The sequence below is a fragment of the Blennius ocellaris genome (genome assembly GCF_963422515.1).
Source record: "Blennius ocellaris genome assembly, chromosome: 19".
In the NCBI taxonomy this organism is placed as follows: domain Eukaryota; kingdom Metazoa; phylum Chordata; class Actinopteri; order Blenniiformes; family Blenniidae; genus Blennius; species Blennius ocellaris.
In genome coordinates this window covers 9,477,166-9,501,998 of record NC_137668.1, presented here as the reverse complement: position 1 = coordinate 9,501,998, position 24,833 = coordinate 9,477,166, and the positions used below count along the sequence as shown (strand labels likewise).

Below are 24,833 nucleotides of genomic sequence, written 5' to 3'. Positions count from 1 at the left end.
AATGTGCATGCTGACAGTTTCAGAACCAGCTTGTCTGGTAGGTTGAATGGCAAGGGACAGCCTTCACTCCCCACCATCCTTCCAGTTTTTTTTATTTTTAACACTTATAATTGAAGCTGAACAATGTAAATGAAGACGGTTTAACTCAGTTGTTGCCAAACAATGTTATCAGAGCGTAACTGGTTTCTGCATCTCTTTGGAAAGTCATAAAATGAATTAATCAAGCTGCATCAATATGAATGGCAGGTATTTGTGTCCCCCGTCAGTCGTAATCATGTTAATCAGTGCACACAAGCTTGAAAATAACCGGAGAAAACTGCAGATTCATGGCGGAATTCAAAGTTCTCAGTTCCCGCTGAAACTGCTGCAGAGAAATGCTCTTCTTCCCACAGCAGCAGTGACATTAGCAGACTGGGTGGGATAAGAACCTGGATGTCGTCCAGACCCGGTCTGAGGACGATGTTTGGGATGGCGAGCTGGATCGAGGCTCTGAAGAGCGCAGGAGGATCTGATAGGTTGCTGCTGTGGGAGGACAGGGACGAGGAGGGCAGCTGGACATGAAGTCTTCTCCTCAGGGCGTCCAGAGAGGATTTAGTAGCTGTGAGAGAAAAAGATTAAAACAATGTCAAACAAAGTCTTTGTTCCAGTTTTTTTTTTTCTTCCATATATCTGCTTCAACACTTCAGCTCTGGAAATTAAACCTCACATGATGCCACAGAAGACAAGAAGGATGAAGAGAAGGCAAATTGCACAGAGAGAGAACACAAGTAGAAGGTCCTCCTTGAAGTTACAGTTTGTATTCATGTAAAAAAAAAAGGAATGAAGACAGGATCCTTTCATGTGCAGTAATTCTGCCACATCAGCTGAGCCTGAGGCTAATGCTGGACAGACTGGCAACATGCCAATACAAACATGGATTACAGTGGGACTCCTTTCTGGTTTCTGTTGGGAGGACCGAGTTAGATAAAGATGGATGAAGCTCTCTACTGGTAAAGTAGAGTCTGAAAAGTAGTAACAGAAGTGATCTTCACTGGTGACCACCACTGAGGACGACGCCAATCCCAAAGACAAAAGGCAACTCATGGTCTGAAAATCATTCCCTCAAAGATGTTCATGAGGAATAAAAGCCAAAGGAAAAAGAAGCTGAAAAAGAAGCAGAAAGGAAAAAGAAGGAAAACTGACCTTTAACCATGGCTTCCGTGTTGCGATGACAGAGCTGACCAATCAGGTTGTAGAAGCGACACGGAAGACAAGACTGACAGCGTGTCTTCTGCTTGGTGTCTGGATGGAGACACTGGAAAGACCCCTGAGGAGGAGGAGGAGGAGGAGGAGGAGGAGGAGGAGAGATTCAGATTTTTGCAAACATACTGAATGCCAAAAGTGTAAAAAGTAAAATTACAAAATGTGGATGTTTGCGAATGTCTTCTAAAAGTGAATGTCTTTCATGCAACAATCAAACGACTGTCGTGTGAAATAACTGAGAATTCTCTCCACAGTGCAGCGATCATTTTGTTAACTGTGAAGCAACATGAAGACCATAAAAGCTCAACATGTGAATTTTTTTTAATTTCTTGCTCTTTCTAATCTGGCGGGGAAATAAATCGAGACGAGTTCAAGAAAGATTTGCAACATTGGCAACTACTACGAGACTATTGAGCAACAAAAAGAAGAAATAAAATAGTTTCAGGACATTTTGGAAACCACTTCAGGAATTCAGACGGTAATTTGATCGTAATTTGTCACAGCCAACTCAGAAAGGGACTTTTTCACTTTCATCACCTCCAGATTCACGGTCTCTGTGGTTTTCATCTTCCTCTTCAGCTCCTCGATCAGCTCAAGCGTGTATTTCTCCACCTGCTGACTCTGCCTGGACACAACAGCAGCACAGGATTCATGTAAGAAAATGGAGCGAAAACTGAACATTTACTGTCACTACATGATCTCTTAAAGCAGTCTTTAGTCTGTGCTGATGCCTGGCTACTTCTTATACTACCAGCTCTGCTCACTCCCTGTCATTCACATGGTTAGGTTAATGTATACAGCACAGGAGATGCTACTACAGTGACTCTATTTCCAGCTTTTCATACCAGGAGAAAAGTAAAGTGAGATAAGATTGTCTCAAATCCTGAAATCCTGTCAGCAACAATTTTACAGATTCAATAGTATTCTCTCCATTGTGTACCTATTACATCGACCTCTATATCGTTGTGTCTGTTTAAAGCCATGTTATGGTCAGAGCCTTTTTACATCTAACTCACAACACCTTCAGCAGGTATTAAAAGCCACCTGGATCCCAAAAACATTCAGATTTACGAGGTTCTGTTTTTCTCCACGATGATATTCGTGTCTCTCACGAGGAAGAGGAAGCTCCAAAAGATCTGACGTGATCCGATTGTGATCGATCTCACCACTTCAGGGAGCCAGCGGCGGCCTGGACCGAGCGGTCGGTCTGCAGCAGGAGCTCCTGAGGGGACATCGGCGAGTCCTCTGGAAGGACGAGGAGACGACAGGACGACGTGGCCTGGAGCAGCCGGCCGATGCGACAGTCCAGCAGGTCGCTGACCACTTTGCTCACCTGGTCCAGTTCCCCCAAAGCTGCATAGACAGACTCTACGACTGTGGAAAGCAGAGAGGGGTGGATCACTTTAGAGTTCATGTCATATCAAACAAGAAGAAATAAGGGGTGTCAAACATGCGGCCCGGGGGCCAGAACCGGCCCGCCAGAGGATCTAATCCGGCCCGCCATGTGATTTTTATTTTTTTTTAAAGTATAAATATGAAAACTGACAGAGGCTGATCTAAAAACACTAGATTGGCAAAAATGACATTCAAAACCGCCCTCGGTCAGAATTTATCAATGCGTCTGTGGAGGTCACACAACGCAACACCTTTCACAATAAAGGAGTCCAATTTATGTGAAGTGATACTTTAGACACGTAAACTCAAAAAATATTTCCAGATGATGACAAATTGTTTTAATCCTGAATAAAAATACGATATCCAGATACAGGTGACTGAGGTTTTGTTTTTTTTGCAAATATAATAATATCTGATTAACTTTAATATGTAAATTTCAGAATAGACTGGCAAATTCTTGCAATTACAAAAGGATCAAAAGAAGGAAAGACTTTGACATTTGTCCATATCTGCAGTTTAATATGTTACGTTTGACTTGTCCGGCCCCCCAGAGGTCAGATCAGGTTGGATGTGGCCCCTCAACTGAAATGAGTTTGACACCCCTGCTCTAAGCTGTGTTTTTCTGCAGCCATCCGTACATGCGTCAGTGTTGAGCGCCGTCCAGGACAGACTGGTGAGTCCAGGAGAGAGCGCCAGCTCCACGCCGCTGACGAAAGGCTGCATGAGCGGGAGGAGGAGCGGCGGGATCCTGGATTCCACCGCGCCGAAGTCCTGGAGGAGCTCCGACAACCTGGACCAGCAGAGGAGCGTCAAGTTTGGACTGTGAAACGCACACCGAGTGACAGTAAAAGGAAGCCGCCCTCACCGCCTGTTCAAGGCCTTGAGGTGAGCCTCTCTCGAGGTCATCTTCTGGACCGCGGTCGGCACCGTCTCCCCCAGTTTGGCCATCCAGCGGGCTTCCTGCAGGACCTCCAGCACGACTGGATCCAGGTTCACAAAGAGCTCCTGGAAAACAAACACATCCTTGCAAAAGACCTTCCTTCTCACAGACCTCTGAAAAAAAGAGGTCAACCAGGGGTATTCACAACATCATACACTCAAACAAACTGCTCAGAACTGAAATGTGTGAAATGTCCTAAAAAGCCCCTGAAGGTTGCTGAAGTTGTTAAATGTCTTCAATAGTTTAGATGCAACCAAAGGTCCTTGAAAGCCCTGATGGTATTTGAAAAAAATAAATCCCATTTCTTTTTAAGGATCTCTCAAAATCACTCAGAAAATTATAGTGAAGTCATTGAAGATCCTGGAATGTCTTGAGAAGTGATTCCATATCTTTGAAAATTTCTGAAGGATCTTAATTCTTTAATGGTACTTAAGACCGTTACGTCCTCATAGGTCATGTTCAGATGTCCTGGAATGTTTTTAGGAACCTATCAAGGCAATTTCAAGCATTAAAAGAAATTCCAAGTGTCTAAAGGTCTAAAAAGTTGTTTGCACATTTGAAAGTGACAGTTTCTCTTAAAACTCCTCCAGCTTCTACATTCTCGACTGAATGTTTTTAGAGTGTTCTTTAGAAGTCAGTGTCAGTGACGTTCGCTGACCATCGACGCTCAGTCATCCAGTCACAGGTCGGTCTGGTACCTTGTTGCTCTCATGTCGGACCAGCAGGGCGGCACTCAGGCACTGCGGGACGCTCTCTGCAGCCTGGCGCCACGCCTGCAGGTGCAGCAGCTCGTACTGCAGCAACACCATGGCCATCTTGTTATAGCTGTGGATCACCTTTGTCATTTCTGGTCCCTGAGCAGACACGAACAGTCAAAATGAATTAAGTCCAACCAATAAGAGACTTTCACATGATTGCGGGGGGGAAATCAAGAGATTTGGAACCTTCAGAGTTTCAAGCTTTTTCTTCAGGATCAACATGGGAGCTTCAAGCTTCCTGAAGAGCTGGCGGCTCCACAGCACCCTGCCCGCCACCTGTGACACACTCAGGTGAGGACATTTGTCTCGAGAAGACAACAATAATCAGTCGTTCTGTACTCGTCTGGCTTGTGGTATTTCATGAGCTTTCAATAACTCTGATGAACATTGAGCGACTGAACCGTTTGTACCGGGGGCAGGTTGCGTCCGATCGGTGGCCTCTCTCTCTGCCTCTGGTAAGTCTTTCTCAGCAGCTCCAGCTCTCTGCCGTAGCGCTGCAGCAGCAGCAGGTAGTGCTGCTTCAGATCAAGACGAGCCGCCGGGCCAGACTCAAACACGAGGAGCAGCTCCAGCAACCTCTCCGTCTGAAACACAAACACCGATGGAGGGCTGGATGTCAGCCGATGAACGGATGAACGGATGAACAAGAGAATAGAGACCAACTGATGAAGGCAAAAATATACAAAAGATGGATTTGTGAGTGCTCTGTTGAGAGGGAAAAGAACTGAATGAACAAGCGACTGGAAAAGACGAAAGCATGCACAGACGAATGAAAGAACGACAAACTAAAAAAACAATCACGCACCTGCATGATCAAATGAACACAAAATCTGAAGAAGCAAATGAACAAACAGTAACACAACCCAAAATGAAAAACGAATCAACAAATAAAGGATGAAAGACAAACGAGTGAAAGAAAAGTGAAACAAATAGTCCTGAAAGAACAAACAAAATTGAAAAGTGAAAGTGTGACAAACCAACACAGTAACTTTGAAATGCTACTGAAATGACAATATACAATATGCAGTCGACGATACAGACATTGAACAATCAGATGACTGAACAAATAAATAGCAAACAATCATATAAAATGAACAACAAACAGACATTCTCTTGAATGAATGGCAGACAATTGAACAAACAAATGGCCAAATGAAAAAAAAACAGATAAAGTAACAAATACTTTTTGATTAAACATATAATGAACAAGCACAAGCTGGAATAAACAACAAACAGAGGGATAAAAGGTTGAATTATTGATCAAACCAGAAAATGTTGATTGAATGAACAACAAGCAAAGTGAATAAATGAACCAACAAACAAAAACGAATTTTCTAAGTAATGACAAATGGCTGAAAAACAGAAAACAGCAAACGTATCAACAAACAACTGAATTGTTGAAAAACAATCATATAACAAACAACCATGGAATGAAAAGACCCAATTATGGCAAATCTTCTGTCATTGTTTCTGAAGCTCTTGACCTGGAAAAAAATCTGATTTGATCTGGGGATCAGATTTGACCTGAACCTGAGACTCAGTTTGACTCCGGTGCAGACGGACTGAGGTGTGACTGAGTTGGACTCACGGAGAACGACTGAGAGAACCAGAAGTCCAGCAGAGAGCGAAGAGCCTGGAACAAACCCTCAACCTGGAGCTGGAAGTCGGAGTAGTCGCTGTCAAACTGAAACACAGAGTTCCCGTCAGCCTGCAGACGATCCATCATAACTATTCTGCTTTGTGCACTACGAGTTGCACTTTCTATTAGCTGTTTGTCATATTAGACATATTTTATGAAGCAATTCTTAAATCAGAATACAGCAATAAATACCACATAGGACCAATAGATATCACTGTGTCACAACAGGCAAATACTTTAAATTTCTGTTCAATTTATCAGACTATATTTCAGGTGTAACATTTACAATTTGGACTTTTTTATTTATTTAACAACAGCCATTTCCTGATTGTTCCTTCTTTATGTCTCTGTGAAGCAGAGAATTTGTATTTGTATGCGACATAACGTTCTAGATGACCTCCAGCTTGCGATGGTCCAGGATGTCGTAGGTCTTTGATTTCGTCGCGGAAACGATGGTCTGGTAGCGGACAAAGATCTTCTCCACACCCTCCACCTGGGAATGAGTCAGACGTGTTTTTTTCAACCGTTAGCGTCAGAGGTCTTTAAAAGTCCGATCGTCCTTTCTGGCACATTAGCATGCAAGCTGCTATTTCACTGTGATTTTCACACGTTAGCATCAGAGCTGCCGAATCCCCTTGATCACTCAGCTCGTTAGCGTTTGACCTACTAACTTGTGATCATTTAGTCAAACACCTTAGCATTACAGCGCTAACCATGATCATCCACCTATAGCCATTAGCATTTGAGCTGCTAATTCCCCCACTTTCATGTCTTCATTTTGGCCGTTAACCTGCTGTGATCGTCAACTTGACCACAGCGGCACTAAAAAAAAAAGCTAACTTTGATCATACATTTCCACCAGTTAGCATCAGATGCTCACTCACTTTGTTTATGCATTTTTCACATACAAGTTGTTGACATTCGAAATGTTGAATTTTTACTTTTAACTTTCTATTCCATAGCACATCAACTAGCTTAGCTTTAATTTAACAGACCTTCATGTTCTGCAGCGCGTCCAGATCCTCCAGCGTTGACGTCATGTCGGCAATCTTCTCCAGACGCCTGCAGAAAGCATCAAACTTCCCAAAGATGTAGTTTTCACTACAAAAAAAACAAACAAAAAAACAGACAACAGAAACAGAAAAGTGTTTGTTTTGATGCTAACTTTCAGATGATCTGAGTATTAAGCGGATGAGCTGCTGTGGCTGGTCACCTGAAGTCAAACTGTCTGTTTTCAGGGTTTTCTCTCAGTTTATCTCGAACACTCTGGAAGCTCCTCTGATATTCCGCGTTCAGGTTACAGCACTCGAAGATCCGCTGCAGCAGAACCGGCCTGAAATGCACATCCACATGCATTTTTTATTAAAATTTTTCTTTTTGTTCTTTTCCTTCTACAATCTGGTCTTAATGAGGTTCTGCTGTGTTTTTGGGTTACCGGCTGTGGTCCCAGATGCGAGCGGCCCCCTGTGACAGGTAGCGCCTGCAGGTGGTGATCATCTGGTTGGTGACCTTGAGGAGCAGGGAGGTCATCCGCTCAGAGGTGTTGTAGTACTGAGAGACGGTGTGGATCATCCGGATGCTGGTCATCAGACTGGGAATGTGTTCCAGCATGCCCACCTGTTGGGAATTTAAAGCTCGACGTCTGAAACAGTGGCGCTCTCAGTCAGTCAACAAAACCATTGGAAAAAAACAAACCAAAACAAACGTTTTACCGGCGTGCATTTTCCCAGAGGTCCAAAGAACTTCTCCAAAGTGTAAAGATACTGCACGTTGTCCTTCGCCTCGTTCGCCACAACAGTGATGTCTCCGTCCTTACAGGATCCAAACATCAGTGAAAACACATGAAGCAAACATTTAATTAACAGGCCAATTCCACAAAACCCAGAACATTGTGGGAAATGGAACTACAAGCTGAGTACAACAATGTGTGAATTATCGAAGCTAAATAAATAACTACTTCAAAATAAAACCTGACATTGTCAGCACGCTGGGGATACTTTCAAAGTCACTCAAATTCTGAAATCCACTGTCAGTGGACAATTTCTGAAAACCATTGCATTCAATCACACGTATTAAAAAAAAAAAAAAAATCATACATCCGAACAACATTGTCCACGATCACTCCTGACAGCAATTTATTGTGAATACTTCTAAAAACCATCGTCTGCAAACCCTTATAGAATCATTAAAAACCCCCACTTGGGAGGTTTTGGCCGAAGAGAATGATCCGTGCACATTTGTGACAAGACAGCTTGTGGTAGAGATGAAACAAATAATAAACAATTCCAAATACGTTTACATGTTGATTATTTTTAATATACGGTATACTCTAAGTGCAATGCGGTGGTTTCGTTGAGTTTTCAAAACATTTGGCTGACCAGCTCCCTCCAGGCACGGAGGCTCCGAGACTTGGCGACCTGCAGAACTCCCAGAGTCCTTTTCACCTGAGGACGCTTCACTTCCTCCATCAGACTGGAAAACACAACAGGAGTTAAAGTTTGATTAAAAAACAAAAACAAAAACATGGAGTCAAATAAGTCTTGAAAAGATGAACTTGTATATAATAAGAACAGTTGGGGGAGAAAAACAGAATAGAATTATAATGAGGATTTATTTATGAAGCCATTTCACCAGAGTGAATATTACTTAATTAAAAGAAAGAAGAAAAAAAAAAGAAAGTCACACACTTTCATGTAAACTTTAAACCTGATCTGTACGACCAACCGCGATCAAAATATCCAGCCGAGGAAAACTATGACAAACAGGCCTGATTAAATAAAAGTGTAAATTCAACTCGGTGACTGAAGAGCTGATATCAATGTAACAGGCTGAAGACTAGGAATCAGCGATGCTCCACCTGTTGAACGTGACCATGCGCCTCTTCCAGTGCTCCAGCTCAGCGGACGGCCCCACGTCGTCCGCCTCCTTCCTCAGCTGCTCGCTCGCCGTCAGGACCGTCTTGATCTGATTGGTCCACAGGGAGACCACGCCCTCCAGGTGCTCCACCAGCTCGCTGTTGTTGGCTGAGGGGGGGGATAATAATAATAGAACCCAATTATACGCTTCTCATCTGTAGAACAGCTGTAAAATGTTCTGAGAGAATCTCGACTATTAACGAGGAAGTAAAGCAACAAAGAAACTGCGAATGTTTTCATCATAAGTCAACTTGATTTTTCAAAGTTGTTTATTTACTATAATGATGGTTCACCTGCGGCAGTGTAATCCGCGGGTGTGCTCAGCTGTCCGATGGCGTCGGGCAGCTCCACGTGCTGCAGCTGGAACTTCATCTCCATGCTGACTCGGATTGAACCCAAGTTCCCCACGAACTGGTCCACCGACGACAGGAAGGACTGGACGTGTGGACAGGACGCGCCCTCCTGCACACGCCCCCACGCCTGCACACAAGAGTCCAGGATCCCGAGGTCAGCGCCACCAGATTACAGAGCATCTTCCTCCCGTCACCTGACTTTACGGGGCCTGAAAACAGATCTGGTCCGAGGGGACGGGTACCTGCTGTGACCTGAGCGCCGGCAGCATGACGTGAGCCAGCAGGATTTCCAGGCTGCTCAGGAAGCCGCCGTCGCTGCTGTCCAACGTGCCGAAGTTCACCTCCTGGGAGGAGGAAACAACAAGCGCACGCATACGAGGGACGTCACCCCAAAACCTCCAAGACCCACATCTTCAGACTGAACAGAACAAAAAAAAAGAAATACTGACCTGCTGCACGTTGGCGGTGGTTATGGCTTTTTCTGTGGTTCTCAGGAAGAACAAACATTTCCCCACTAAAGCCTGGGAAACACATAAACAGAGTGTATGCACTGACGACACGCTTATACCAGCTTATTAAAAGTGGAATGATAGTGAGTTGGCATTGAGTTCTTGGCAGTAAATGTTTCAGATTCAAGATGCAGATACTTGTAAATAATTGCTGCAGCGTCTCAAATGATTAACCCAGACCTGCGTTTTGCTTCCCAACCGCTAATTAAAACACGAACGCCCTCAGTTTAAAGTCTCCCCGGCAACAATCTGTAGTCTGAAGCAGGAGAAGATAACAAATTGAGAAACATTAGGAAGGATCGTGACGTCTTAAAAGACCCGTGATTGTGTCCGTAACACACTCCTGATACACTTCCTATGTTTATTTGCATGTTTAATGTACTGTATATTTGTGGATATTATATGTAAGTGCATATTTCCAATAAGTGGATTATGTGTATGTCCATCGTATCCTTGGAACAGCCTTCGAATGTGTGAACCATTGAGTGTAAATGCTTTGTAAATTCTCACTTGCATTTGTAAATAACTTTGATTTAATGTTTATATTTGTGCCATAAAGCCATACTGCCATTTGTTCTGCACTCTTCTGATTCTGTTTGTTGTGGAAAAGGTTCCAATCACCTTGCAAACCGGATTTTCATCCATAGAAACACGACACACACTCATTCTGTCCTCTGAAGCTGAACAATGGCGAGCAGTAAGAGGCCGGTTCAGCCATTGTCCTGATCTTTAATTGGCGCTGGGGGAGCTGCTGTCAACACAGGAGATCTGCTGGTGACATACTGGGAGCCGTTACTACAGTAGGAGTACAGGTGCTTGTGCAAAAAAAAAAAAAAAAACACTCTCCTGGCGTGAACTCTCATGAAGTGTGATGAAGCCAAAGTCAAAACTACCTCTGAGGTTCCTGTGGTGAGGAAGAGTTTCGTCACGTCTGAGGAAGAGGAGCGACCGGCTGGCAAACTCTGAAGACAGAGAGAGAGAGAGAGAGAGAGAAGAAGGGGTGGGGCATTGAAAAGAGCAGGAAGCTGTACTAGAGTTTTTTTTTGTTTTTCTTTAGAGAGATCAGTTTGAATATGCAAAATCACCTGGTTGACGTTCTGATAGAAGAAAATCAACTTCTTGGAGCCGTTCGCTATGAAGAAATCCTCGATCAGGCCGAACTGAGAGGAATCAGATGTTCAAAGGGGGAAAATGATTCAACATAAACAAAGGGATGGACAGTTTTTTTCGGCAAGATAATAATAACAACAGTGAATACACAAATAAATACTGAGAACACAAACAGAAAAGTTGCAATACAAAAAGCTCCATCTTGACTGGAGTTACTTTGTCGTCAGAGATCAGGGCGTCCTCCACCTCCGGCTCTCCCAGGCTGCTGCCGTCAGCCAGCCGGGCGATCAGGTATTTGTGCCGGGCGTCCAGCGCCGCCCGCCTCTCGTCCTTCACGGCTCGCGCCTGCTTGACGATCTCCCTCCTCGCCTCGTTGGACAGCAGCGTTGTCCTCCTCCCAGACGCCTGCGGGGAGAAAAACGGCCGTCGGAAGCTTCCAGAGACTCTCAGCGACTTGGTTGAACTTTTAAGTTGCTGGTTTGGAGTTTAATCTGCACTGATTTCTGCCTTTTTGACAATAAAGTTGAGCAGGGTTTAATCACAGCACTCGTTGCTGAAGGTTCAACTCCTGCTGAAGGTTTGCTTACCGCGGTGCCGGCGGTTGGCGAGGGAGCAGCCGCCGGAGACGTCATGTGACTGGTGGTTCTCAGGTTCTGGCCTCCTATTCGCCGGCGCCCTCTGCCCGACACATCTGGATGATATGACCAGCGAGAACTTTGTGAAAGACGAGGCCGTGTATGGAACTTGTCTACTTAAATCCTTATTCTCAATATTATTCAACTATTTCACTGTAAATAGTATTATTAGTATGCAGTGGCATTCACGAGTCTAAACTGTTTAATTGATTCTGGTTTTGTAGACTGTAGTACCTCTCTGAGGGGGGACCTGAGGAGGTCTGGGGCGAGAGACCGTCGTCACATCTCCTCCCTCCTGCGCCTCCTCCAACTCCTCCTCCTCCTCCTCTTCTTCTTCTCCTCCTCCTCCAGGACCAGCATGGCTCTCCGGCCCAGGATGGAGGTTCGGTTCTGTGGCCGACGGCGTAGCCTGACCTCCAGCCTGGAGCTCCAAGCCTGAGGACGGAGCGTCAGGGCCATCGGCCCCGGGGCCCACCGGGGCCTGTTCCTCCGGTTCTGGAGTCTGAGAGTCTGGATCTGCCATCTGAGTCACAGCACAAAAGGTACAAATCAGCAGCGTCGTTCTTCTGTCAGGCACCAGGTGAAATTCGATGAATCTTCTTTTAGCTCCATGTTTGGTCTCCACCACCCCTCAATCGTCCACTATGTTCACCAGCTAATCTCAAACCGCTGTCTGCTGCAGGGAAGGTCACATTGAATGTTGGGTTTACAAACTTTCCTTTACGAAAACAGGCGCATGCTCTCTCTGAGGATTCATTCACAGCTATAATCCAAATCTAAACGGATTGCCGCGGAGCGGAGTGGTGACGACTCACCGGTGCTGTCCAGGTCCAAGGAGCCGCTGCTGAAACACAAACTCACAGCATGCAGAGGACCACGAAACCAGGAAGTGAACAGGCTGTGCAAAGAGTGTCACAGTTGCTATGGAGACATGAAGCGAAGCGACTGTGTTAATGACTGAGCAACTGAACACACAACATTGCTGCCTCTTGTGTGTGTCTCAGTCCAAACACGTCGCAAAACTTTAGTCTTGTCAGACGGAGTTGATAAATTTACATGTGTAGGACTGTAATTAGAGACTTTTCAAAGAAACAACCTTTCAGATTATTTTTTCCTTCCTGAACAGGAATGAAACGGCTCCACAACCCAGAATGGAATGATGAATGGAAGGTTGAAACAGATGGGACATATAGACCTAATATAGTGCATCTAATTTATTCTGAAAAAATATATATTTAATTGCATTTAATTCAGTTTTGGTTCATGTTGTTTGTTGATGCCGGAGAAAAGAGTATTTTTAAGGAAATTAAACAACTTCAATGTACAAATTTGTAAGTTAGAAGTTTGTAAATAAAAAAACTACGTTGTTTTTATTGTTTTAATTACTTTATTAAGAGAGGACGTTAAACAACAGACAATACAGCTTTAAGAATCTTCGTCTCCAAACGGTTTCTCATACGTCGAGGCCACTACGTCCGGAGCAACTATAAACTCCACCTCCAGGTATTTGACCTTTGACTCCTTTTCCCGTCTCGTCTCTACTGAAGTTCATTCCTCTCCCCTCCTCCGGGTTCTATTCCGCCTGCTCTCCACTCACCACAATCCCTGTCACCTGCAAACATCATGATTCCCGCCAGACCTCTTCTGTCCTCGCGATACGTCACCACTGCATACAAGGAACCCAGAGCTGATCCCGCGTTACCTTACCTCTCCTGGATGTATGGTTTCTCCAGCCGCCCACCAAACTCACCAGAGGGCCTAAAAAAAAACTGACTCAAGAGAATAGACATTTAAAAAAAAAATGTTTACTTCAGTGGTAGTAATACAATAGTTGGATTACAATCATCTAAAGGAGTGAGTGACCTAATTCACACCATTAAAATATGTCCATTCAGATCCATGGAACAATTAAACTTCTTTGCATTGGAAATAAACACACATTCAATGTTTGACAATCATATTTACATTTTCCGAGCCCCGATACTTTGTGAGACATGTAGTTACACTACAAACAAACACCACTTACAAAACAAAAGTGAACATAAAACATCGAGTCGGACTGAAGTATTATTCACATTATTTCACATTTTAACAGCTTAAAAAGTTCCTCGTTGGGTTTTTTTTACACTAACATAAACATTACAAAAATCTATTCCTGGAAAAACACTAATTTATCAAGACACCTGGAAGAACCCACTTCTTAATGTGTATAAAAAGACACTGTATATTTTACCAGTATGGAGGAGTACAATGTCCCATAAACAAAATCGCACTACATTCTCACGATTTACATCAGAGACTAGTATTCTGTATTCTCTTCTTCTTGTCCAGCGATGGTCGGAGTCGGATGGCCTCTCCCAACTTCTTTCCACTTTCACGCAGACTTTCTGCAACGTACGACGTGAATGTCTGAAGCTTCATCATCATTTCTTGTTTATTATTAAACATGTAGAAAAGTAGTTTCAATCTTACCTTTTGCCTTCACTGTGTCTCGTGCAGCTTGGCTTCCTTTCAGTCCAAACCAATTCAAACCCCGATTTTCTCAGACAGAAATATTGTCTTGCAAAACAATATAAACATAAACAAATCCAAAGAGACAGTTTGTTGCTGGAGGACGATTCTGTGCCGTCGAGGGTTAAGTCACCTTGTGTATTTCCAACTGGTTGTGGCGATGTCATATTTAATTGAATTTTCAAGACATAGGCGGGACACATTTGTAAAACTGAATGCAACAGCATAATGGAGTGAATGAACACCATTACAGTACAAAGTTGATCCTATTCAGTCCCCAAAAAGAATCACCGATATTGATGTGGAGGCATTTCTCCATTTGTGTGCACTGCGTCGCTGAATTTCACTGGTCACATGGATTTTGTGCAGCTTCTAAGACAATCACCAGAAGAGACACCAGAGGTTGACTGATGTTTGTCTTTATTTTTTTCAGAAAGATATATATATATATATATACATACACACACACTCAGACTTACAGCTATGCAGTTTCCCCAAAGACAAAGTGTGTGTGAGCTCTGAGCATAGTGCTGGTAGAAATGTGATTAATCAACACACATGTTAAAACAAGGTATAATCATGAAGAAAAAAGTAAACAAGACCATAAAATGCGACAGAAATGGCTAAATAACAGTAGTAGGTAACAGTACAGTGGTAACAGTAATCGATAAGTAGACATAAACCCATCTGCTTGTTTCAATATTGCACTGAATGCAGATGATCTGCAACTAAAAGCAGCTTTTGATGCAGTGGATCACTTCCTTCTTTTAAACACATTGAAGCAGTGGGTTTCAGACGCCTGTGAAATTAAATGTTCCGTGGCCCCGGGGCTCAATCCTGGTCCCTTGCTTTTGAACGTATACATTGAGGAATGTCACCAGGAGTCCTGGCATCCACTTTCACAGTTGCACTGTATATTGCCATGCCTCCTTATGACTTTTTTAACAGATTCTGAATGGAGGAGGACTTTTTACAGGTCAAACGTGACGAGATGGACGTTTTAATCATGGATCCGGAGGCAAAGAGTGAGCGACATCTGTTAAAAGTTGCATGTAAATCCGTCCGGACAAGTCAGGAAACTGGGTGTCATGTTTGACAAAATCTCACCTCGAGCCAGGTTTCCATTATCATGCCAAATATTTACAGACCAGCCTGACAGAGATGAGGCCTGCAGAGAGCAGCGGCATTTTTAATAAGACGTTTAATGTCCACTTTTATGAATTAAGCCTTTAAAAAAAAATATATTTCTTATTGTTTTTACTTTTTAATGTGTTGTGTTCTCTTCATTGCAGTAGTGTTTTTTGCACTTTTTTTTTTTTTACTGTATTGTCTCTGTGTCGTTTTCTTTTAAATGTGTTTCTCTCACATTGGGGGGGGGGGGGGGGGGGGGTTGAGTAGGTAGGAACAAGGGCATCCATTTTTAATATTTAGGGAACCTTGTGGTGCATTGTATTGTATAAAAAGTGCTCTATAAATGAAGGTTAATTAAATGGTCTTTAGTAGTACATTCTCCAACTAAAAACACCCGCCACCTCCCACTGACAGTCCCCGCGTGTCTTCAGGACAGACAGAATCCCATCTGAGATCACATAGTGTCACATGTCCTCCAGCTGAGGAGAGAAAAGAGAACAAAGGAGATCAAACCAGCCGTCGACAAAGAGACTCGCCTAATGGACTGCAAACTAATATAATCCAACATTCAAGTCCAGGGTTGGGCCATTTCAATGGAGCATGCATGTTCTACCTGCACACTTCCTCACATCACAGATTGAAAGCTCGGGGTAAGTTCAATCATTTTTAAGCTGTGTAGAAATTAAATAAATTTTTCTGAGTTTCATTATCGTGACATAAAATAATTTGAATGATGACGCATTTTTAATACGGCCCAAGATATTTGATTGGTTCATTTTACTCTGTTCATTACGAGGAGCACAGAGGCTTTTTTTTCTGTCTTCCATTCCAAGATAAAAGTTGCCATCAACTCCTTGCTCAGAGTGGCTCTTAGAAACCTCCTGAATCACTTTTAAGCCAAGATTCCTTGCTGGGAATTTTCAGGTTAAGTTCGGAGCTCCAATCACCAAATGAACTGTAAATTGTACTGCAATCTGCTGAAAAAGGGCCTCAAACACGGGGCTGACCGCAATACTTGAGAGAAGTGGAGGCGAGTACAGTAAATACAGCAGCTTTATGAATGTATTAGCTACTGCGTCGTGATACGGGGATTGTATACACTACAGTGTAACAGTGAGTTTGACTGCTTTGTTGTCGTCGTCTGAATCGGAGGTGACAAACAATAGAAAGTACTCCTGAAGATGGACTGGAGCTGTTGTACTAGTAGCTTTCATGTACAGGGGAAAACTTGGAATAAAAAGAGTTGGGATTTATCTTGTGTCCAGGTGGATAGAGCAATCAAGACTGGACGTAACGACATCAAATATGAGCCTGTGGCTCTTCTAAGCCACTGACCTCACGGTCTGCAGACCGTAGGCTGGATTCTCCACAAGCTCCAGCAGCGGCTGCACGTCTGACTCCTGCAGGTGGTTGTCTGTCAGGTCCAGGTGTTTCAGATGGGAGGGGTTGGATTTCAGAGCAGAGACCAGGAAACCACAGCTATCTGAGGACAAACCGCAATAGTGCAGTCTGGAAAAAAAAAACAAACAAACAAAGAAGACAATGATGAGTATAGACGGCATGGCTGTAGCATGAAGTCATTCAGTGTTTTATTTATTTTTTTAATAAGCGCTGGAGAATGTTCAGGAATCACAAATTTAGAAACAAAGGAAAATGTAGCTTTTTTTGTAGATACAAAGAAGAGAAAAGACGGTGGTAAATTGGTAGCAAGGTTTTCTGTGACGTGTACTAGAGCAGGTGTTGGTTGTCATAAATAGCAGCAGCTTAATCAGGCATCGGCTCTTTACGCCTTTACGCCTTTACGCACATCAAAGTCTCCAGTCTGCAGTGTGGACTCTCCAGATAACCGCACAGGTGCTGCACTCCCAAATCCAGGATTTTGTGGTTTGCACTGAGTTTCAGATACTTCAGCGAGGACGGGATGGACTTCAGAGTCGATGCCAGGGTATAACAGCCGTCACTTGTCAACCAGGCGTGTCCAAGTCTGGGGGGGGGGGGGGGCGCAGAAGATGGTGGTTCACAGAAGGCTCAACTTTAGAAAACTTAAATGCTGAACGTCAAGAGGCGGTACCTCAAAAATAGGTAAACATGTCAGTACTATAAAAATGGTCATATTTATGCTCAATGCTAGAACAGAGACACACGGGGTCTTCTGTGCATTTTCTGCTTTCATTACACGTGGAACCATTTAGTACAGTGTTTTTTAACCTTTTTTGAGCCAAGGCACACTTTTTTCTTTGGAAAAATCTCGAGGCACACCACCAACCAAAAATGTGGAAATGTGAAACTCTGTAGCCTCTATTAACAATATAAAGTCATTCTCATCAATGCTTTATCAACAGGAATCAAAAAAATTTAGAAAAAAGTATTTCCCAATCTCTTTTTTTTATTTGTACTCACTCAGTGTGAAACCTGGACCTGATGGATGAACACAGAGCTGAGATCCTGATTAACATTCTTCCTTTTCAAAAACGTCTCCATCACTGTCACTGACACAGTACTTTGATACAAGATGGGAGCAGCCAGGTGGTGGAGATTAACCAGACTGACGTCTTTCAGTTTCGATTTCAACGGCAAAGTTGTGTGTTGCCACCTATTGGTGAAGAGTATTTATACACGATAACTCTGCAACACACTGTTGGCTGTGAGAGCAAATGTTTTTTTAGAAAAAAATGTGAAATTGGATCATTTCCCACGGCACACCTGACTATATCTCGCGGAAACACCAGTGTGCCGTGGCACAGTGGCTGAAAAACACTGATTTAGTACATGTTGTGGGAGTGAACAGTTGCGTAGCATCACTGTTAACCCGTGGGGGGCAGTGTTGTGTCGTCCAGCTCACATGCGAGCAGCGAAAGCAACAAAGAAGACAACAGAAGTTGGAGAACAGAAAAGGAATATCTTCAAAAAAACTGTGCATCGATACAAGGAATGCCGACAGCATTGCCTCACCTGGAAGCTCCTAAAAAAAGAAAACAGAGGACTCGTCTTCACTCTAAACTGTACTGCCCTCGAGTGGATGTACCGTTTAATATAAGAGATGCATGGCAAAATCTGAATCAAGTAATGGGAGCATAAATGGTCGTTAACACATTCTGATGACTTCCAGTGTTTGTAGGTGGGATTTAACAGGCAGCAAGTAACAATGTTGATGCTAGAGGGACAAAAAAATGACGAGAGGCCCAATTCCAAATGCTGTAAATCAAGGGAATGAGCAGAAAGACAGTAACGCAACTTTGTGTTTGTGTTTATCACCAATCGTATAGTTAACACAATGGTCCATTGAAGTTATCGCATGTCACATGTTCACTGAGGTGAACTGGTGACAGTAACACTGGAGGATGAAGAAGTTCCTGATAGACAGCTGTTTGAATACACACGGGTTCAGAGATTGTCATGTGTAGGGCAGAAGCAAGGCGACCAAAACCAGTATTAAACAGGTGGTCGACAAGAACAAATGTTTTACTGGATGTAATGGAAATATTGGCCTGTGAATACATTAGCTGGGATTAGTTTCTCCCTTCTAAGAGCTGACCTGAGGCTCTCCAGTCTGCACTGTGGACTCTCCAGAAACCCACACAGTTGCTGCAGCCCTGAGTCGTATATGTAGTTGTCACTCAGGCTGAGATGTTTCAGGAGGGAGGGGTTGGCCTTCAGAGCCGAGTACAGAGACCAGCTGGTCTTCGACATGCTGCAGCACTTCAGTCTGAGGAATACAGAAAAGATGCAGAAGTATATACTGTTAGGACGACTGTGAATGGGCATCGTCATGTTTTCAATCAAATGTTGTATTGAACATTAAGGAGATGGAAGTGCGGATTAAAGATGCGGAATCCAGTACGGGTCAGTCAACGCACCCCAGAGTCTCCAGTTTGCAGTGGCGACTCTCCAGAAATTCACAGAGCTGCGTCATTTCTGCCTCCTGCATCGTGGTGTACCTCAGGTCCAGGTGTTTCAGACGGGAGGGGTTGGACTGGATGGCGGCGAACAGATGCACTAAGGCGCCTTTTGTCACACTGCTGCGTTCAAATCTGAGTCCAGAGCAAAAGACAAAGAGTAAACTGTAAATGGATGACACGTATAGGGCATTTTCACTGCCTTTAAAATCCTCAAAAATGCTTTAACACTGTTCACAAATGATCCAACTAGTAGCATACACAAGTGAGATTTCCCCATTTCACCTACGACAGTCAGAACCTATCGCGGCGTCCATCCATGAACTGACCTTAAAGTCTCCAGTTGACAGTGTGGACTCCTCAGTGCAGCGCTCAGAAGCTGCACCCCCACCACCTGGTTGTCGGCCAGCCGCAACGCGAGCTCGGTCAGATGTGACGGGTTGGACTTGAGAGCCGACGCCACGATTTCACAGTGACTGTCCGTCAGTCCACAGGCACTCAGTCTGTGGATGAACAAATAAATCAGACTGAGTCTCACCAGCCCAATATTTATACAGCAATATTTTGTTTTAAAAATGTGGGATATCGCCACATATCCAATACTGTGCATGCCTGTGCGATTGCCCACTGATGCTTTTGTTACAAACGCTCTTCGCATTGTGACCTCATGTAATCATGAGCCAAAGCTGTTATCACAATGCAAGTTCATTAAACTCCTGTTTACAGGAGACGCCAAGGATTACGGCCAGTTTTCGATTGCCTCAAGACTCCGAAGGTTGGGCTCCTTTGGATATTACAGAAGTGATAACAGACTTGCCCTTTTGAGATATTATTAGATAAATCATGCAACCACTTTCCTTTCACGAAACTACACCTAAAACTAATATGAATAAATGTGTGAATTTAAAGATGTAGGCAACTGATTGACGTTGCTCAAAATGGAGAATGATCACATGTGGACTCACCGAGCCGTCCTGCAGTTCCTCACAGCTGGAATCAGCCTCAATCGACCCTCCAATGACGCGTTATACTTCTTCAGGTCCAGCTCATCCAGAACCTCCTCTGACATCTGCAGCATGTGTGCCAGTGCTGAGCAGTGGCTCTCAGAGAGTTCCTTCTCCAACCTGTTCTCCGACTTCAGGAACTCTTGGATCTCCTGGTGCACCGAGAGGTCCTTCATCTCCACCAGACAGTGGAAGATGTTGATGCTCCTGTCAGGAGTCATATCCATCTTCTTCAGATCGGGGCCCATCACTACAGATCTGAACACAGAGTTTTTATACATTTTCATCTTCTTCAGGTTGTCGATGGTTACATTGATTTGTAGTTGACTGATTTCTATCCGGCCGAGGAGGTCTCCTAAGATTTCCCTGTTGCATTCCAAAGTGAGGCCATGGAGGAAACGAACGAACAGGTCCAGGTGACCAGTTTCACTCCTGTGACATTTCCTCGTGACTTTCACCATGAATTCACACAGATCCATGAATCTGCAGGTTTCCCAGTCATTCTCCAGGAACTTCTTGAGCACGTCCGTCTTCTTGGTGGAGTAGCAGTGGAACAGGTAGACGGCGGCCAGGAACTCCTGAATGCTCAGATGAATGAAGGAGTAGATCGGTTTCTGGAAGATCACACACTCTCTTCTGAAGATCTCTGTAAAGACTCCAGAGCACACCGCGGCCTCAGTCTCATCCAGACCACACTGTTCCAGGTCTTCTTGGTAGAACATGATGATTCCTTTGTCCAGATGTTCAAAGGCCAGCTTCCCTAGATTCAGAAGAACCTCCCTGTCAGCCTCACTCAGCTCCTCTGGACCTGACCCAGGTCCCTGATGGTACTTCTTCTTCTTCCTTTTTGTCTGAACCAGAACAAAGTGGGAGTACATGTCAGTCAGGGTCTGGGGCAGCGGTCCTCTCTGCCCTGTGGTCAACATGTGCTCCAGGACTGTAGCAGTGATCCAGCAGAAGACTGGGATTCCACACATGATGTGGAGAGTCCTGGAGGTCTGGATGTGGGAGACGATTCTGCTGCACAGGTCTTCATCACTCAGCCTCCTCCTGAAGTACTCCTCCTTCTGGGCGTCAGTGAAGCCTCGGACTTCCGTCAGCCTGTCCACACAGGAAGGAGGGATCAGACTGGCTGCTGCAGGTCTGGAAGTGATCCAGATGAGGGCTGAAGGAAGCAGATTGCCCAGGATGAGGTTTGTGAGAAGCAAGTCGACCGACGACGTCTGCGTGACGTCAGAAACAACCAGCCCACTACTGAAATCCAGACAGAGTCTGCTTTCGTCCAGACCGTCAAAGATGAACAACAGCTGGCAGGCAGCCAGCTCCTCTGCCGTCACCTTCTGTAACGTCGGATGGAAAACTTGGAGCAGCGTGAGAAGACTGTACCGCTGGCCTCTGACCAGGTTCAGCTCCCTGAAGGAGAGGACCACCAGCACACTGACGTCCTGGTTCTCCAGGCCCTCGGCCCAGTCCAGAGTGAACTTGTGCACCGAGAAGGTCTTCCCCACGCCGGCGACGCCGTTGGTCAGAACCACTTTGATGCGTCTCTGCTGCTCGGCTGAGGCTCTGAAGATGTCCTGACACCTGATGGCCGTGTCGTGGTGCTTCTCCATCTTGGAGGCCGTCTCCAGCTGCCTCAGCTCCGGTTCCCTCTGAAGCTCCTCACTCTGTCCCTCTGTGATGTGGAGCTCAGTGTAGATCCTGTTGAGGAGGGTTCCTCCTCCAGGTTCATCGCTTCCTTCAGTCACACATTCACATCTGCTCCTCAGACTCTCCTTGTGTTCACCGAGAACCGTCTGCAGACCACTATAGACTGGATCCTTCAGATGCCAAGTACAGGAGGACGGCTGTTCCTCCTCAGCATCAACGCTCCTCTTCCTCTTTCTGTCAAAACAGTTGTTCACAACAGTCCGGAAGTTCAGAATTCAATATGATTGATTGACAGTGTTGGCCATTGTTAGACACCAAATTCATATTTATCGAGTTTATTTAGCTAAGAATCTAAAAGCCATGAGCATTCATTGTTCATTGATCTTTAGTCTAACCCTAAATATATAAAAAAAAAAAAAAAAAAGTGCTGTCGTCTTATATTAAAGGTCTATTGTTTACTTCCTGGTATTCTGCCGAGTTCTGTTCAGTCACTATGTGATCAGACGGGGAACGAGAAGCCACTTGCAGGTGTTGAACCTCAATGTGTAGAAAGGTTTTCAATACTGCATGTCAATTGTTTGGATGGCAGTGATGATGATGATGATGATAACGACGCGCAACAGGAAGTGCAGAGAGCGAAATATTACCGGATAACCAAACAAATGAGGCTGTCAGTCAAACAAACAAGGCTTCATTTTTGTCTTCACTTGTCAGTTACACGCTGATGATGTAACCGTCAGCACTCACACGCACTGGCGACCGTCCTGACGGAAACATCAAGCTCTTTTAAAACTTCCTTTCCTCTGAATGTCTCCACTCAGGCAGGTGACAGTGTAGTAAACGTTGCAGCTGAAAGCGGTACGCTGCACTTTGTTGTGTTGTGGAGTCTTTCTTCCACGTCCTCGTGGGGGAAAACAAGTTTCTGTGACGGTCTGATGACAGACGGCAGTTTGCTGCCAGTGGTCGTAACATTACGGCTTATTCGTGAATACGGCTAATGTAAATAATCAACAACTTCAAAAACAAATCTGCAGGTGAAAACCGAGCATCTACAACAGGAAATATAAGAAGACTGGAAAAGTAATGAAATGAGAGTTTTCTCATCGCCTCTCTCACCTTGTGTCTGAGGGTGGAGGGTCACCGCTAAAGAACGGCGGCTTCTCTTTGGACCAGTCGCTCCTCAGAGACAGAAGGTCAGAGTCCTGCTCTTCATCCATACTGGGAGGAGAAACAGTGACATTCAAACGGAACAATGCAGAAGCAAGGTGCTAAAAGTACAGTACATTTATTTTTTTTACAGTTTAAAAACAAAAAAGACAATAGTAATATATTTTTTAATTATTTCATTCTGTCAGTGAGACATGCAGCATCAGAGAGACCCACTCTTTTCATTCCCACTGGACTGCGCCATCACTGATCTGTCCCCCTTTTTTATTTACACACTAATGGATTTTGATGTGTCCAAAAACAAAGACAGCGTTTGAGTGCCACTTCCTGTCTGCAACATAAGGTCTGGGTCTGTTGTCCTCAGCGTGATGACATAAGGCTGTGAAGACAGCAGCTTCCGTCAAACTTTATCAGCTCAAGTTTTGTGAAATTTAAAAGACAAGACGAAAATGAGCAGACATCTATTTCTTCCTTTGACGCTGAATATCAGATCACCTCACCGTATTTTCCCCAGTGGTATGCTGTATAAACACAGCGACGCTGGAAGAGTAATCAAATGTGTTCACCGCATCTCTCACCTTCTGTCTGAGGGTTTCGGGTCTTCACTAAAGAACGGGGGCGTCTGTTTCGACCAGTCGCTCCTCAGAGACAGAAGGTCAGATCCTGCAAAGCCTGAGCTCCGTCTGTGGAGCTGACCTCTGCAAACACACACACACACATAATCTAATAACACAGACACCCACATATACACACTGTTTCATTCTTTAAGGCTTCAAGCTAAGTTCATACGGAGTCACTGCAGGTTGAAACTGAGGAATTGTCCCTAACCACCATCAGGACACTCACTAAGCTCTCTGCACGGGCTCCATCTTGGTCAAAGATACGGACGTGCAGCTCATAAATCGACAGCACACTTCTCTCACCTCGTGTCTGAAGGTTCAGGGTCGATGCTAAAGAACGGCGGTTTTTCTTTGGACCAGTCGCTCCGCAGAGACAGGAGGTCCGATCCTGCAGAGTCCGCTCCGTCCTCCTCTTCGTCCATAGAAACACTCATCTGGACTTCACTTAGTCTGAGAGGGGAAGAAATCAAAGAAAAATATATAATAGAAATAAAATCTATAACAAATTCATGTCAGAAAAAAGTTAAAAAGAACTGTCCTGTCTATTCTTGTTTTCAATTAATGTTGCTATTTTATCCTATTCTATAATGTCAAAAAGCTTGAAACCTTTAAAGTCAGGTGCAAACACAGCTGACGATGGAGTGAAACGTTTACCATCCTAAATTGTAATCATAAATATCGTATACAGAAGTGTTTTTCAACCTTTTTTGAGCCAAGTTACACTTGTCACACCACCACCCGAAAATGTTCAGATGTGAACCTCTGTAGCCTATATTAACAATATAAAGTCATTTTCATCAATGCTTTATCAACAGGAATCAAAAAACTACGTGGCCTTCAATAAACATGAGTTAAGCCTTAACTCATGTTTATTGAAGCCACGTTGACTCAGTTTAACTACAGAGCTTGGAAACATTCAGAGCCACCTGCGAGAATCGACAGACGTGCTATGTTGTCACAAAACTGTCTCTTTTGGTCCTGCAGGCTGCAGAGCTCTGGTTGAGAGGCGTGGTAAAAAAAAAAATAAATAAATAAAAAAAACTTTCTATGACCAGCACTTGAGTGTCGAGTCATACTTCCGCCTGCACGCCGCTCACTCCCGCTGGTTTTCACTTCTTGTGATGGAAAATATCGAATCTAAAACCATAAACAAGACAGGCCACGTTGTTCCCAAGAGTTGTCGAAGGACACATAAAACAATAAAGTTGAGACAAGACTTAGCTTACCCTCTTTCCGGAGTTGTCGTCTGCCTCACGTTCTCCCCCTTTGCCAACTCTCGCGAGATAAAAGCAGCGAGACATCAGAAAACGACACTCAACAACGTCACACGGGAGACGCCACTTTGGAGAGTGAGCCAG

At 44.2% G+C, this 24,833-nt stretch overlaps 2 protein-coding genes across 5 annotated transcripts in view; both read right to left on the bottom strand.

Annotated features, from left to right (window-relative positions):
- Positions 1-12,019, bottom strand: part of dnah5l (dynein, axonemal, heavy chain 5 like) — a gene marked incomplete at both ends in the record, with an annotated part of 46,038 nt that extends 34,019 nt beyond the window's left edge. Inside the window, 25 exons of the mRNA XM_080515247.1 lie at positions 429-598; positions 1,183-1,306; positions 1,780-1,867; positions 2,409-2,616; positions 3,276-3,427; positions 3,503-3,642; positions 4,276-4,431; positions 4,522-4,611; positions 4,746-4,919; positions 5,924-6,019; positions 6,372-6,467; positions 6,970-7,075; positions 7,188-7,307; positions 7,410-7,591; positions 7,687-7,785; positions 8,353-8,446; positions 8,832-8,997; positions 9,183-9,369; positions 9,485-9,586; positions 9,692-9,763; positions 10,645-10,713; positions 10,837-10,911; positions 11,078-11,266; positions 11,449-11,552; positions 11,911-12,019. Of these exons, the coding sequence (XP_080371373.1) occupies positions 429-598; positions 1,183-1,306; positions 1,780-1,867; positions 2,409-2,616; positions 3,276-3,427; positions 3,503-3,642; positions 4,276-4,431; positions 4,522-4,611; positions 4,746-4,919; positions 5,924-6,019; positions 6,372-6,467; positions 6,970-7,075; positions 7,188-7,307; positions 7,410-7,591; positions 7,687-7,785; positions 8,353-8,446; positions 8,832-8,997; positions 9,183-9,369; positions 9,485-9,586; positions 9,692-9,763; positions 10,645-10,713; positions 10,837-10,911; positions 11,078-11,266; positions 11,449-11,552; positions 11,911-12,019 (3,168 nt within the window). The remainder of the gene's footprint in view (positions 1-428; positions 599-1,182; positions 1,307-1,779; positions 1,868-2,408; positions 2,617-3,275; positions 3,428-3,502; positions 3,643-4,275; positions 4,432-4,521; positions 4,612-4,745; positions 4,920-5,923; positions 6,020-6,371; positions 6,468-6,969; positions 7,076-7,187; positions 7,308-7,409; positions 7,592-7,686; positions 7,786-8,352; positions 8,447-8,831; positions 8,998-9,182; positions 9,370-9,484; positions 9,587-9,691; positions 9,764-10,644; positions 10,714-10,836; positions 10,912-11,077; positions 11,267-11,448; positions 11,553-11,910) is intronic.
- Positions 12,020-14,410: 2,391 nt separating this feature from the next.
- On the bottom strand, positions 14,411-24,732 carry LOC308144051 (protein NLRC3-like). 4 transcript variants are annotated; one of them, XM_080515060.1, is made up of 12 exons: positions 24,702-24,732; positions 24,552-24,612; positions 23,779-23,925; positions 23,434-23,553; positions 22,805-22,906; positions 20,000-21,922; positions 19,364-19,537; positions 18,996-19,169; positions 18,674-18,844; positions 16,946-17,122; positions 16,474-16,647; positions 14,411-15,617 (listed from the first exon to the last, which is right to left on the bottom strand). In XM_080515060.1, exons 3-12 carry the CDS (start codon positions 23,907-23,909, stop codon positions 15,593-15,595), a joined length of 3,171 nt encoding a protein of 1,056 aa, XP_080371186.1. In that variant the 5' UTR covers positions 23,910-23,925; positions 24,552-24,612; positions 24,702-24,732; the 3' UTR covers positions 14,411-15,592. The 4 variants fall into 4 exon arrangements, with proteins under 4 accessions (XP_080371186.1, XP_080371188.1, XP_080371187.1 ...); XM_080515062.1 differs by lacking the exon at positions 16,946-17,122; XM_080515061.1 differs by lacking the exon at positions 24,552-24,612.
- Positions 24,733-24,833: the final 101 nt, after the last annotated feature.